Below are 15,608 nucleotides of genomic sequence, written 5' to 3'. Positions count from 1 at the left end.
TATTTCTGCTCTTTTTTTTTTTTTTTTTTTGTTTTTAATTAAAACTTTTTCACAAGTTTCGATCTACACGTTCAAGCGCACATAGTAATTACTACCACACTTGGGCGAATAGTGTAGTAACCACAGAGAAGTACTACTCTGTTTGCCGAAGTAACAGAGCATGTTACTCTGAAATTGAAAGCACTAAAAGTTAAAAAATATATATATATGAAGATATTTTTTAAGATGGTTTACACCCAGAAAAGCATTTTGTATAGCTAACTCTCTTTGTTCACTCTTTTGCACTTTTCTGCTGGAAATGTCTTTAGATTAAGGCATAGAGTAAGATACTCTGTTACTACCCTGTGCACACGTCAACCCTATAGTCTCAGTATGCCACAGAGTAGTCGAAGTTATCGTTCTGTGCAGTGTGCTCTGTAAGGAACACATAAACGTAGAATAACTAGGTGCACCAAGCACAGAGTAGTAAATACGTACTACTCTGTGGCGCCAAGTATCATATACTCTAGTTTCTTTACTTTATGTCAATTGTTGCTCGTAATGCCTTTAGTTTTGTCCAATCTAAGGGACCTCGAATTTCGGGAGTCCCGTGTATTTGGGAAGGAATAATGTTTTTCCTTTAATGTATAGCTATGCAAATTTCATAAAGCGAACAAAACGTACTAATGTATTGCATAGAAAAAAACAACAAAAAACTCGCTGCACCCAAGCAGCGAGTTTTTGTTGTTGTTTTCTATGCAATTCAAAGAAATTAGTGGCGCGCCTAAAGATTGCAAGGTGTGGTGAGCTGTCAACCGGATCTTTGACCATGTGATTCCCGGGTGTTCTGGGGATTACACTACATACCTTGTGGTGTTTTTAAATTTTTAAGATTTCCATCCTGCACCTGTTGAATACTGTGAACAATGGCATCACGTCGGGCACTTCATTTCGTGTTCAAAATTGGAGACCGAAGTCAAACTACAAAATTTTTTAAAGATATTCTTGGAATGAAGGTAGGATTCGACTTAGATTTGAGGAAACGTCAGAATAACGCATGAACGCCAAGTTCATGCGTTATTCGGCTTAAATGATGCACGACGTGTAACGCGCTACGTATACCAAAATGTTTTGTAAGAATTTTAACGGTACAGGAGAGGATGATTTTAGGGACAGATACATAGAAGGCTCTGGAATGAGAGTTTTTGCAATGTATAAATAATATTTTAATATGAATTAAGAAATATCTGAGATTCACAACTATCTATAGCAGGGTTTCCTATCTTTCGTAGAACACGGGGCGGGGAGGCGAATGTCTGGTATCAAGTTTTTTTTTTTTACTCTTAATATTTAGTACGTCACTTACATAACAGTATCAGTTATGTAAGCGAATCACAACGGCACATAGGGACAAATACTACTTCCCCTGAAAAAATATTCATTTTAACGAGATAGGGTAGGAGTGCTGTTCTGACCTCCCTCTTCCACTTTTGCCTTTGCATAAAATTCTGGAATTGTAATTCATTTACATAACAGCAAGTGCAAAAAGGCAGAGGAATAGTAAGTGAAATATGCTGTAATAATGAAATATGATAATTAAAAACAATGACAGTAAACGTTGCTTGAGAAAACTGCATTTTATTTTAGATTCTCGATCCCATATTAAAATAGAGCCTGAGTTCCCCTTGCCCAATTTAGATCTGAGGCTTCCCCTGGTAGAGGATAAGAGAAATCAGTCCCAATATTTACAAAAGAATCTGGAAGAAATTGCAGGAACTATAGAGAGGGATTTACAAATTACATTGTTATGCCATTGCATCAAGTTGTTGGAAAGGATATTAAATCAAGAGTGAGAAAAACAGAACCAAACTGCCAGAAGAGTGTGTATTTCGGAGGGAAAAGTCAACCACAGAAAGGCACTGGGCTGACATCTGTATATAACATTTCTAGACTTTTGATAAAGCTTTTAAGGCAACATGAAAAATGTGGCACTTGAAATGCTCAGGCAATATTTTGTGAATAGATAGAAGGTGTAATGTCGAAATTACTAGGTGAATTTTCCAAAGCCAAAGTTTATATAGGAATGTTTGTGGCTTATGCCAGTATGGGAAGACTCTTTTTAAATGTGGATAGGTACCGTATGGTATATATTTTGGTTTTATTCAAGAGAAAATACAGCCTTCAATGTAGGAAGGGGATGATGGTTTAGAAAGACAAGGGAGGGCAATTATACTAAAATTGTTTTGTTTACAGATAATGCAGAAGCATAACATGAAGAATGTGTTTTTTGAATTGCCCTGTCTAGTTAATGTTTGGGTTAGCATTAGCATTGGTAGAGGCATATGATGCAAGACAGCAAGCTTATGCAGCATCAGCCAAAAAAAAAAAAAAAAACTTCCACTTCACCCCTCCGTTCGTTCAAAATACCTGTCCAGCTGAGCCTTAAATTTATTTAGGCAATCAACTTCCACAACAAGGGATGGAAGTCTGTTTCACCAACCAACTACCCGCTGGCCAAAGGCAAATTTCCGCACGTCTATCCTACATCTGTCTTTCCTCAATTTGAATTTATGCCCTCTCAGGTGATTATTCCGAGCAAGAGGAAGAATCCCATCAGCATTGAGCATGCTCAAACCATTCAAGGCTTTATACACCTCTATCAGATCACCTCGCTGGTGCCTAGTCCCCAGACACTGTAATTTGCAAAACTTAAGCATTATTTCGTAAGAACAACCCTTTGTTCCATTCACTAATCTTGTTGCCCTTCTCTGTACTCGTTCCAGCAGCTCTACATCCTTCTTGAACTACAGTACTTCTTACTGCAATACTCAAGGTGTGGCCTGACCATTGCCTTATACAGGGTAATAATCACCTCCTTATCTCCAGGGTCCTGAGCTGGATATCATCATTCTTCTCTTCCTTGGGGATTCTCTTCTACCTCTCTCTCTCTCTCTTTGGGTAATTCAGAAATATTTTTTTTGCCTGGTGCAGCATAAGCCTCAGGCTTCCTTGCACCATATGGCTAATAATAATAATCCCTGCCAGAAAAATTCCTGTATATCATTGACAAGACACCATGAGCTACTCTTGCCACCCGTCTGCACTGCTCAGAGAACTTCATATCTGCCTGCACAATTACCCCCAGGTCCTTTTTATTCTCTACCACTGTCAGCGTAGTACCACAGAGTTGATATGTTGCTCTGGGGTTTCTGTTTCCCATATGTAGTACTTTACATTTGTCAATGTTAAAATTCATTTGCCAATTCTCAGCCCATCTGCTCAACCTTTCCAGATCCTGTTGCAGCAAAATAGAGTTAGTAGTGTCCTTAACAACCCTGCCAACATTTGTATTGTCTGCAAACTTGGACATTAAGCTTCATATACTATCATTAAAATTATTTATAAATACAGAAAACAATAATGGACCCAACACTGAACCCTGAGGGACTCCACTAATAACATTAGTGCATGATTACCAGTGTCCATTGATTACCACTCTGTCTTCTCCCCCTCAACCACAGATTTATCCATAGCAGCAATTTGCCTCCAATGCCACACTGCTCCAGTTTGTGCAGCAGTCTTCCATGTGCAACAGTATCAAAAGCCTTTCTAAGATCCAAGTATATAATATCAAAGTTATTCCCTGCATCCAGTTCTTTTGTGACTGCATCATAGTATCCAATCAAATTGGTCAGGCAAGACTTTCCCTTAACAAAACCATGCTGTGTCCGAGCTATAACTGAAGTCTTGTCTAGATGATCCTGCAGTGCTTCTTTAACAAGTGCCTCCATTAATTTTCCTGGAACAGAAGTTAAACTCACAGATCTATAATTACTTGTGTCAGCCCTTGATCCTCCTTTGTGAATTGGGGTCACATTTGCACATCTCCAGTCTATGGGTACCTCCCCTGAGTCCAAGGAAGCTCTCATAATTATGGCTAAGGATTTGCTTACTTCCTTAGCTGTCGCCTTTAATATAACTGGATAGATCCCATCCACCCCCAGATGCCTTTCTTGTGTTTATCTTCAACAATTTCTCCTCCAATTTACACTCAGTTATTACAAGATTATCTAGCTTACTGCCAGAGTTGAATACACCTCTGGCATTCCCCTCGCTGAATAACTCCTCATGTGTGAATGTCAATACAAAATATTCATTTAGTTTGTTAGTTACCTGAGCAGGATCATCAACATTTGAACCATCGATATCAAGTGGACCAATCTGATTCATCCCCTTCCTTCTAGAGTGTACATAAGTAAAGAACTCTTTGCTGTTTTTCTTTGCATCCCTTGCTAAAGATTTCTCGTAATCTGCCTTCGCCTGCCTAACCTCCTTTGTAACTTGGTTATAGATCAACTTATATCTATCATAGGCTTCTGTGTCACGTGTTAATTTATGTGTATCCCATGCATTTTTCTTCTCTGCCATATGTCTCATTAGTTCATCTGACATTAATTTAGGCCTAAACCATGAACAATATTTCTTAGTTGGTACGTATAGCCTAGTAGCTTCCAAGATAAGTTCTTTGAATGCTTCCCATTTTGAATTTGCTGTTGGTAACATCATCAGTTGGTCCCACTGTATAGAATTTAAATACTGTCTCAGACCATCAGTGACCTTTGCGAAAGCAATAACCCTTCCCTTTACCCCTGATGACAGTTACCTCTTTGAGTAAATCCCACTTCAGCACACTGTGATCACTGCCACCTAGTGGTTCCTTTATCTCCAGATTCTTAATGCATGAAGAATCACTACTGATAATCAAATCAAGAGTATTACTCCCTCTAATTGCCTCCCGAACATGCTGATGTAGAAAACAATCATCCAGTAAATCCACAAAAGTCTTGCTAGTGTGTGAGTGATTAACCCACAAATTCCAGTCAATATCTGGGAAATTAAAATCCCCCATTATAAGACTCTGATTTACTGGCCCACTCTATTTCACTGTGTAGTTTCTTATTATACTCATCAGAAACTACAGGCCTAATGTCTCATCAGAGTCATTAGGCCTAAAGCACACTCCTGCTTTATGAGTGGTTTATGAGGCATATGTCAGTATACCTCATAAACCTATGTTAGTGAAAACAAGATGAGATTAGAAATGAGAGGATTAGAGAAAGGTTAGGGGCCAAGACAATTGGCACAAAAATTGTCTGGTTTAAAGTGAAATGGTTTGGACATGAAAAGAATGGAGGAAAGAAAACTGCCTAGGCAGATATTTGAAAAACTAAAAGGAGGGCAACCTCAAAAGAGGTGGAGGGAACAAGTGAAGGAAGGTGTCCAAAGAGAGGGCAGTGTATATTATTCAACCATTGAAGACCAAAAAAAAAAAAAAAAAAATCTGACAAGACAGAACAAAGGAAAAAGATTGGCTTAGTCAACCTGATATCATGTTAGAACAGTGGATGGATGGAAAATGATTATTTAACCTTAATGTTATTACTGTAATATTATAAAAGTAATAGTAATAATTAAAATGTTAATTTTAAGGTAACAGTAAAATTTACTTGGGAAAAATTACACTTTATATATTAAGTTTGGATTTTAAGATCATATTATTATGATCATATGGTGCAAGGAAGCCTGAGGCTTATGCTGCACCAGCCAAAAAAAATAAAAAATTTCTGAATTACCCTGAGAGATAGAGAGAGAGAGAGAGAGAAAACAAGAGTTAGAAGTAGAAGGGAATCACCAAGAAAGAGAAGAATGATGATATCCAGCTCAGGACCCAGGATGTGCCAAGCCCATACTCACCAGATGTGAGCCGCTGGGGTATAAAGATCATTTACCAAAGCTGTTTGGTTGATTGAGAATTTTTTGGTACATTGATCACTTTGGTCACAGTACAGTATACCAGTTCATACTGTTTGTGAGGTATTATTCTGATACAAGAGTGTATGTGTTCAAGACCAGTTTTCAGCTGATAAACTGCCAGGTGTCCTGCTTTTAAATTCTTTTTATGCTGTGCCTCCTTGTCCTTTTTTTTTTTTTATTTGCTAGTAATCATTAAAATGATAATAAATAAAACTTTCATAGCACAAATAATACACAACCTCCTAGGAGAGTTAGACTTTAGACTCCAAAAATTTGGACCCCCCCTTACTTACTTCTTTTCTTCTGTGTATGTCATTATAACAGTTATCCGAAGGCCACATTAAGATGGACGCCTGGAAGCAACTGCATCCTGCTGCCGTATTTCAGATGTGAAAAAATTAATAGTATCAATGAGAACTTTTCATGTGGTGGGGCAGCTGCAAAATGAAAATATTAGTACTAGGGCCTCTTCTGTAATAGTTTTGGCAGCATTTTCTTATTTATATATAGACTCTTAAAGTCCAGCCCCCACCTCCATTCTCTGGCAGAGCCCAGAAAAAATAAAAAATTTTCACTTCTAGTCCCCCATAAACGAATAATAAAATACCATGAAATGTGTATCAAGCTCACTCATTTTGTGATATTTAAAAGTTTTTAAACAGTAAATATACACAAAAAAATATTTTTAAATCCTACATTTTTGTGAGTCTTAGGGCAGAGCAAGTGGGACACTTACCTAGACCAACCCTGATAATGTCTTTTTAATAGCAATAAGATTGGCAGAACAGACAACTTATGAAATTTACACACACAAAATAATGATAATTTAAATAAATATATGAGCCTGTACAAAATTATAAAGCAGAATACCATATTCACTAGCTTAAGAGAACAACTGAGGAAAATATAAAGTAAAATAACAAAGGTATTATAACATATATTGTAGAGAAATCGACCTGAATGTTCTAAGACGAATAGATACTAATGAAATCAATTTTTTTTTCACTGTCCAGTTGATGAACAGTGGAAACAAAGAAGAAAACAATGTTGGTGCTAGCATCTAAGCTACTGATGCCCGTGGCAATTCAGAATGATTTGACCAGAGATAAAAATTTCTCTGAAAATTTTTTACTAAACATATTTTCTAAAATAATTTCTGAACAATACATGCCATTTCAAAAGTCATTCTGCCAGTGAGCCAATTTTCCCTTTACTACAATTATTATTAGACAAAGGGTGTAAACTTCACTGTGTTTGTTGGTATATGAACTTTGTACACTAACAAACACAGGGTGGTAACCCCTTTCATCTGTTGAAATATGTTTTTCTTCGACTGGTACTTACGGAACATTTAAAAGTGAAAAAATGAGGTGAACTGCTACAGAAAAATGGAGGGAAATGAACAATTGCAGCAGAAAGTGCCAACTATAAAGGAAATAAATATCTGTGATGCTTTGGAAAGTACTGTATTGTACATTCTTTTTAAAATTAGGAGCTAATCTAATTGAAAGAGAAAAATTAACAAAGTATCCTGTAAAGTTGATAGTAATTGGAGAATGGTATGGTTTGGCACCAGCTGGTTTTAGATGTCTCATACTGAGAGATACAGAGTGAGGGAAGGTGGGTCCTTTCTTAGAGTAGGCCATGATGACCCAAAAAATTAGCATTAGGCATATGATGCAAGAAAGCAAGCTTATGCAGCATCAGCCAGAAAAAAAAAAAAAAACGCACACTCCCATTTCACCCCTCCGTTCATTCGAAATACCTGTCCGGCTGAGCCTTAAATTTATTTAGGCTATCAGCTTCCACAACAAGGGATGGAAGTCTGTTCCACCAACCAACTACCCGCTAGCTAAAGGCAAATTTCCGCCCATCTAATCCTACATCTGTCTTTCCTCAATTTGAATTTATGCCCTCTCAGGTGATTATTCTGAGCAAGAGGAAGAATCCCATCACCATTGAGCATGCTCAAACCATTAAAGCCGTTATACACCTCTATCAGATCACCTTGCCAGTGCCTAGTCTCCAGACACTGTAATTTGCAAAACTTAAGCCTATCTTCGTAAGAACAACCCTTTGTTCCATTCACTAATCTTATTGTCCTTCTCTGTACTCATTCCAGCAACTCTACATCCTTCTTGAAATGAGGCCTCCAGACCTGTATACTCTAGGTGTGGCCTGACCATTGTCTTATACAAGGGAATATTCACCTCATTATTCCTGCTAGAAACATTCCTGTATATCACTGACAAGATACCATGAGCTACTCTTGCAGCCCATCTGCACTGCTCAGAAAACTTCATATCTGCCTGCACAATTATCCCCAGTCCTTTTCATTCTCTACCACTGTCAGTGTAGTACCACAGAGTTGATACATTGCTCTGGGGTTACTGTTTCCCATATGTAGTACTTTACATTTTTCAATGTTAAACTTTATTTGCCACCGCTCAGCCCATCTGCCCAACTTTTTCCAGATCCTGTTGCAGCAGCATACTATCAGTAGTGTCCTTAACAACCCTGCCAACCTTTGTATCGTCTGCAAACTTGGACATTAAGCTTGATATACCATCATCAGTATCATTTATAAATACAGAAAACAACAATGGACCCAACACTGAACCCTGAGGAACTCCACTAATAACATTAGTACGTGATGAGCAGTGCCAATTGATTACCACTCTCTGTCTTCTCCCCCTCAACCATCCCTTTATCCATAGCAGCAACTTGCCTCCAGTGCCACACTGCTCCAATTTGTGCAGCAGCCTTCCACGTGCAACAGTATCAAAAGCCTTTCTAAGATCCAAATATATAATATCAAAGTTATTCCCTGCATCCAGTTCTTTTGTGACTGCATCATAGTATCCAATCAAATTGGTCAGCTGTGTCTGAGTTATAACTGAAGTCTTGTCTAGATGATCCTGCAGTGCTTCTTTACCCAGTGCCTCCATTAATTTTCCTGGAACAGAAGTTAAACTCACAGGTCTATAATTACTTGTGTGAGCCTTTGATCCTCCTTTGTGAATTGGGATCGCATTTGCAAAACTCCAGTCTATGGGTACCTCCCCTGAGTCCAAAGAAGTTCTCATAATTATGACTAAGGGTTTGCTTACTTCCTTTGCTGTCTCCTTTAATATAACTGGATAGATCCCATCCACCCCGGGTGCCTTTTTTATGTTTATCCTCAACAATTTCTCCTCCACTTTCTTTCCTCTCAGTTATTACAAAATCATCTAGCTCACTGCCAGTTTACTTCACCTCTGACATTTCCTTTCCTGAATAACTCATGTGTGAATGTAGATGTAAATACTCGTTTAGTTTGTTAGCCACCTGAGCTGGATCATGAACAGTTGAACTATCAATATCCAGTGGACCAATCTGATTCATCCCTTTCCTTCTAGAGTTTACATAGGTAAAAACTCTTTTCTGTTTTTCTTTGCATCCTTTGCCAAGGATTTCTCACAATCTGCCTTTGCCTGCCTAATCTCCTTTGTGACTTGGTTACAGACCAGCTTATATCTATCATAGGCTTCCATGTCACCCATTAATTTATATGAATCCCATGAATTTTTCTTCTCTGCCATATGTCTCATTAGTTCATCTGACATCCATTTAGGCTTTGAACAAGAATACTTAGTTTGTATGTAAAGCCTAGTAGCTTCCAAGATAAATTCTTTGAATGCTTCCCAATTTGAATTTGCTGTTGGTAACATCATCAGTTGGTCCCACTTTATAGAATTTAAATACTGTCTCAGACCACCATAGTCGCCTTTACGAAAGCAAAAACCCCTCCCTTTACCTCTGATGATAGTATCTTCTTTGAGTAAATCCTAATTCAGCACACTGTGATCACTGCCACCTAGTGGTTCCTTTATCTGCAGATTCTTAATGCATGAAGAAAGACTACTGATAACCAGATCAAGAGTGTTACTCCCTCTAGTTGCCTCCTGAACATGCTGACGTAGAAAACAATCATCCAATAAATCCTTGCTAGTGTGTGAGTGACCAACCCACAAATTCCAGTCAATTAAAATCCCCCATTATAAGACACTCTGATTTACTAGCCCACTCTATTTCTCTGTACAGTTTCTTATTATACTCATCAGAGCCATTAGCCTATAGCACACTCCTACTCCTAATTTTGATCCCCCAATGCTTATTTAACAGACATTAATTATTTAAAAAGTGTAATCAAAGGGTGCTAAAATATTCAAGAATTATAAATCTACTAATTTAACAATATCTCTCTATACATTAAAAAAGTTTTTGTCTTAGTGATATTTATTCAAGCCAATGAGAGAAGAGGGCGGGTCAATTATATCACTACAAATGCGCAGGTAAATAATTACATAGATAATTTCCTGATTTGGTTTCAGTCAGTGAGTTATGTTAGTATAAATGTTATTATTATACAAATAATAACATTATACAATACAAAACTATACAAATATTTACAAAAAACTAAACTATTTACAATCATACCTATATTATATCGGGACCATGGGTTTCTTCATCAGCTGACAGACATTAATATACAAAAAACGTTACAATGGAACATCAAATGATGCATGGTGTGGTTATGTATTAGACAGTTAGTTTAGTTACTTATTTTGGTTTTTAGGAGCATTAGCAACTAAGGCCATATTGCTCCAGGAATATGCAGTAATCATTCTCTGACCTTTCCGCATCCTCCGTATTTTGTGGTGACGGGCTCAAACCCCGGTCTAATCAAGAAGCGTATGCTACGCACTGCTGCTGCTGCTGCTGCTCCTTCCCACCTGTCTACGGAGGCGCCGTATTAGACAGTGAAGCACATGCACAAGGTTGGTGAATGTTAAATGGAAGGAACACAAATGGGTTATTGGGAAGAATCTGGACAATGGGTTACTGGACAATGTTGAGAGTGTACAATGCATGCATTGCCAACGTTCATAGCATTGAAAGACAACTGCCTCCATAATGATCATGAACCTCATGAATGTGCTCCACTGTCTAATACATGACCACGCACGGCATCATTTCATGTTCCATTGTAAAGTCAGCTGATAAAAGCACCCAATATAGTTTGTATATTTGTAAATAGTTTAATATTTTAAATATTTGTATAGTTTGTAAATGCTTTAGTCCTGCTCTTTCAGATGCAACAATATTCCTCATGCATTATGGAACCTAAAGCAAACGGCCTTTTCCTAAGTGATTATGTAAATAATTACATAGTGATATTTATTCGACCTTGAGAATGCCATGTGGTGGAGTGGGGTAGTCAGTGGGAGAAGAGGGATGGAGAAACTACTTCCAACATCCATGGAGGTCATGTAGTACAGGTGGGCGGGAAAATTAGGACATAGGTAATTTCCTAATTAGATATCGATCGGTGCATTTCAACAAGTGTGTCTTTTACAGAGAAAAGATTTGACTCACTCTGTCATAACTCAGATTAACTAGTGAAGGTTTGTTGTTTGGAGCATTAGCAACTAACGCCATATTACTTTGGAATATGTGGTATTCATTCCCTGACCTTTCCGCATCCTCCGTATTTGGTGGTGACCGGCTCGAACCCCGGTCTAATCAAGAAGCGTGTGTCCTTCCCACCTGGCTACGGAGGCGCCTGCTAGTGAAGGGAAACAGGAATAAGAATAATATATGCAAGGTATCTCTGATTTAACTTTATATGTCATATTATCTAGTTCAGCTGTATACATATGTATGTAATAAATTTCATGTTCTATTTTCACTCTGAGTACATCGACTCAGTTTGGTAAAATTTTTGTGCCATAAAATAACTGAATCTTGTGCTACATAAATGGACTGAATACTTCTTACGGTATAAGGATGTAGAGTATTTTCTTTTTTTCAATTTATTTCTAAAAAGTAGACTGCTTCAAGTTAATCTACATTGTCTAACTCGATCAAGTCAGGTGGCAAAAGGTGGGGCCTTGATAGGTGTGAAGGCACCTAAGAAAAATCTAAATACGTAAACTGATATGCGCACGCGTATACTTAAATATGTAAATGCACATGCGCACGCGCATACGAAAATGGACATCCGCATTGTGCACGTGCATAAATTGACAGCACTTCCACAAAAATCCACTTGTCGTTTCGCAGAAACACTTATTCTAAGTTTGTGTGTGGCCGCTGTCCATTTGCGTTAGGTCCATTTGCGTAATGGGTAACGTCATCTAAAGGCGTGTCGGCTGAAGTGAGGACTACTTCCAACATCCATTTGCACTTCCGCTAGGTAAATGCGCGTTTAGGTAAGTGGGCGTTTAGGTAAATGCGCGTGCGCATTTACCTAAACACATATAAATAAATAAATTTTCTGTTTATACTCCGGGACGACCAGTCAGAGGAGTTTACAAGATACACAGAATACAAGAAACAGCGCCTATTAAGCAGTCACAGGCTTGAACCTCGGTCACTCAAGGCACATGTGACACGCATACGCGAATTGTCATAAACTAAAGATCGCAGCAAGAAAGTGGACATCCATTTGCGCATGCGTTCATTTGTTGCACATACGAAAATGGATACGTGAATTGTCATAAACTGAAGATTGCAGCAAGAAACTACTTCCAACATCCATTTGTGCATGCGCATACCAGAATGGACATGCGCATACGAAAATCGAAATGCGCACGCGCATACGAAAATCGACATGCATATGTAAAATTGTCATAAACTGAAGATTGCAGCAAGAAAGTGGACTACTTCCAACAACATTTGTATGCACATGCATACGAAAATGGACGTGCGCACGCGCATACGAACATGCATACATGAATTGTCATAAACGATCTCAGCAAGAAAGTGGACTACTTCCGACATCCATTTGCGCACGCGCATACGAAAATCGACATGCGCACGCGCATACGAGAATGGACATGCGCACGCGCATACGAAAATGGACATGCGCACGTGCATCCGAAAATTGACATGCGCACGCGTGCACAAGAATGGACATGCGCACGCGCACACGAAAATGGACATGCACACGCGCATACGAAAACGGACATGCGCACGTGCATACGAAAATGGGCATGCATGTGTAAAATTATCAAACTGAAGATCGCAGCAAGAAAGTGGACTACTTCCAACATCCATTTGTACGCACGCGCATACAAAAATGGACATGCGCACGTGCATACGAACATGCATACGTGAATTGTCATAAACAAGATCTCAGCAAGAAAGTAGACTACTTCCAACATCCATTTGCGCACGCTCATACGAGAATAGACATGCGCACGCGCATATGAAACTCGACATGCGCACACGCATACGAAAATCATACGCAAATGGACAAAAATGGATCGCAGCAAGAAACTACTTCCAACATCCTATACAAGAATGGAAATCGACATGCGCTTACACATGTCAATTTACGTATGTGCGCCTAAGAAATAATCCTCTAGATAGGAAATGGCATCTTGGCCAAAAAAAAAATTTCTGTTTATACTCCTGGTCAGAGGAGTTTACAAGATACACAGAATACAAGAAACAGCACTGTATTCAGCAGTCACGGGCTCGAACCCGAGTCACTCAAGGCACGTGTACTTATGCACTTGCGTGCGGAATTAAAGGATGAGATAGACTTTCAAATGTAATCGTAACTTAAGATAGACTTTCAAATGTAATCGTTAATTTCATAACTAACTTTTTTGCAATGCTAATTTTTATGCCTAGTTGCGTACTTATTAAGCGATATCTGAAATCTGGTAAGCTTACTTAGAGAGCTTACTACCTACCTACCTCCCCTAAATGTTTGTACCAATATTTTTGAGACACCCTGTATACATAATTATCAAGTTATTGAACTAGTTTGTGGAACAAATTCGTAATTTGTTCTATACCTTGTCTATACCAATTTTCATAACTAACTTTTTTGCAATGCTAATTTTTATGCCTAGTTGTGTACAACCATTATATTTATTAAGCGATATCTAAAATCTGGTAAGCTACTATTTAACCGTAGGTTTCATTGGCATACCGTAATACACATCTGCCATTATAAAGTTTGTCAGTAACTTTATTGTTTTATTAAATGAACCATGAAAGTTAGAAGTGGCCACCAGGCAAAAATTTTCTAATGCCACTTTCAATCCTTACCACAAATTTTCCATTTTTATACAAACTTTTTATTTTTAAAGATTGTTGAGGTCATATTTTTCCAAAATTCTAAAGAGAATATTTCTAGGTACTTAATCATATGCTTCTTAAAAATCAACAAAAATAAATTTAGGTTTTTGTTTTGTAATTGAAATAGTGAAATTGAAATAATCAATTTCAATCATTTAGATATTTTTAAAGATAGTTTTCACCCAAAAAAGCATTTTGTATAGCTAAAACTTTGTTACTTTTTACGTTAAAGTCACCAGATATGTTTGTAGTTAGTTGTATCCAAAATACTGATACAGTAATACTGTGACAAGGTAGTGTGCATAAACTTATTATTAAAGTTACACAATGTTTAATTTCATATTTTTAGGTGCTTAGGCATGAAGAATTTGAAGAAGGATGCAAAGCAACGTGTAATGGGTAAATATAATAATCAGACATTGAACTTAATATATTTCTACATAGTAAATGAAACTTATTGTAGGAATTAATTAAGAAAGCAACAGAGATATGCCATGTGAATGTTACAATTACATTGAATGCACCTTAGTTTGAAAAATGATTTTTCCATTCTCTGCTGTGTATATTTTCATAATGCTAGCAGGTACATTATAGTGTGCTGGACACCATTCAGTATTTTGAGGCGAAATAAAATAAATGGTTTTAAATGGTGCACTTAATTTTAATCTTTATTTCAACACTATATGTCCAATGCTCGGGGAGAGAAATTTTAAGCTGTAATTAAAACTACAGAAAATCATTGCAAGAATGGGCATGTTGTGGAGAATTTTATAAATGAACATGGAGTCATAAAGAATTTTTTACTACTATGCTTCTTCAGTTAAAAAAATATCATTGATGTAGATTGAAGACTGTATTGGAGAAAAACTAATATTCACTGATATAATTCTAATAGATTTTTAAATTTAAGTTTTTTTTTTTTTTTAATTTTTGGTAGTTATAATACTATGTTATACCCACCAGAAGGAAAACCAATTTAACAATCCCCATCCTCTCTCAATGTCACCTAAAGAAGACAATACATTATTCATTAGAAACTGAAAGGCATCGTTGCGAATGGTTTGGATTAATTGGGCTCCTCATCAGATAACAGGTAGTTTCATTTAGCAACTTTGTGTTAAATGGTGAATAATGTCTCAAATCTAAATGAGCAGCCAAGCAGTACGTGGAATAAAAATTTCCAATTGAAAATGTATAAAATAATCATGATTACTAGGCCAGGTATGTATTTAAACAGTTTATAAAAGTTTATATTTATTTACAGTAAATAAATGCATGTATTTAAACAGTTTGAGAAAAGAATGCTACTTTGCATTCTTTAACAAAACTATATTAGACAAATGTTCTTTTCACAAGTCCCAATACTGGCACTTGCCCATCATCATCATGTCCTGTGCATTCATTAGGTCAGTAGCATATTCCTATGATCAGTTGAGTGTCTGTTTATATCACATTACCTTCCATATATTCTGTCATAGGAGGTAACCTTTGAAGCACTAAAAGATTGTCTGAAATTTTGAGGTTGATTATGCTGAGCATGAATTAAAGGCATATGTTTAGGAAAGGCATGAATTAATACTAATATATACACAATTTATTACATATCTACTTTAATTCAAATATACTGAAAGGGTAGCCGTGGGGATAAGCACCGGACCACCAGTAGCAACGACATGGGT

The 15,608-nt window shown here is 37.3% G+C and overlaps 1 protein-coding gene across 1 annotated transcript in view; it reads left to right on the top strand.

Annotated features, from left to right (window-relative positions):
* The first annotated feature begins 824 nt into the window (after positions 1-824).
* The window catches only part of LOC150086013 (glyoxalase domain-containing protein 4), an 88,316-nt gene continuing 73,532 nt past the window's right edge, over positions 825-15,608 (top strand). Inside the window, exons 1-2 of the mRNA XM_090373650.1 lie at positions 825-995; positions 14,279-14,328. Coding sequence (XP_090229776.1) covers positions 906-995; positions 14,279-14,328 — 140 coding nt within the window. The 5' untranslated portion in view covers positions 825-905. The remainder of the gene's footprint in view (positions 996-14,278; positions 14,329-15,608) is intronic.

The sequence above is a fragment of the Mastigoproctus giganteus genome, chromosome 5, assembly GCF_048544385.1.
Source record: "Mastigoproctus giganteus isolate SK-2022 chromosome 5, ASM4854438v1, whole genome shotgun sequence".
NCBI lineage: Eukaryota > Metazoa > Arthropoda > Arachnida > Uropygi > Thelyphonidae > Mastigoproctus > Mastigoproctus giganteus.
Note: the sequence above shows the minus strand (reverse complement) of the source record. Positions and strands in the feature narration are given on the sequence as shown.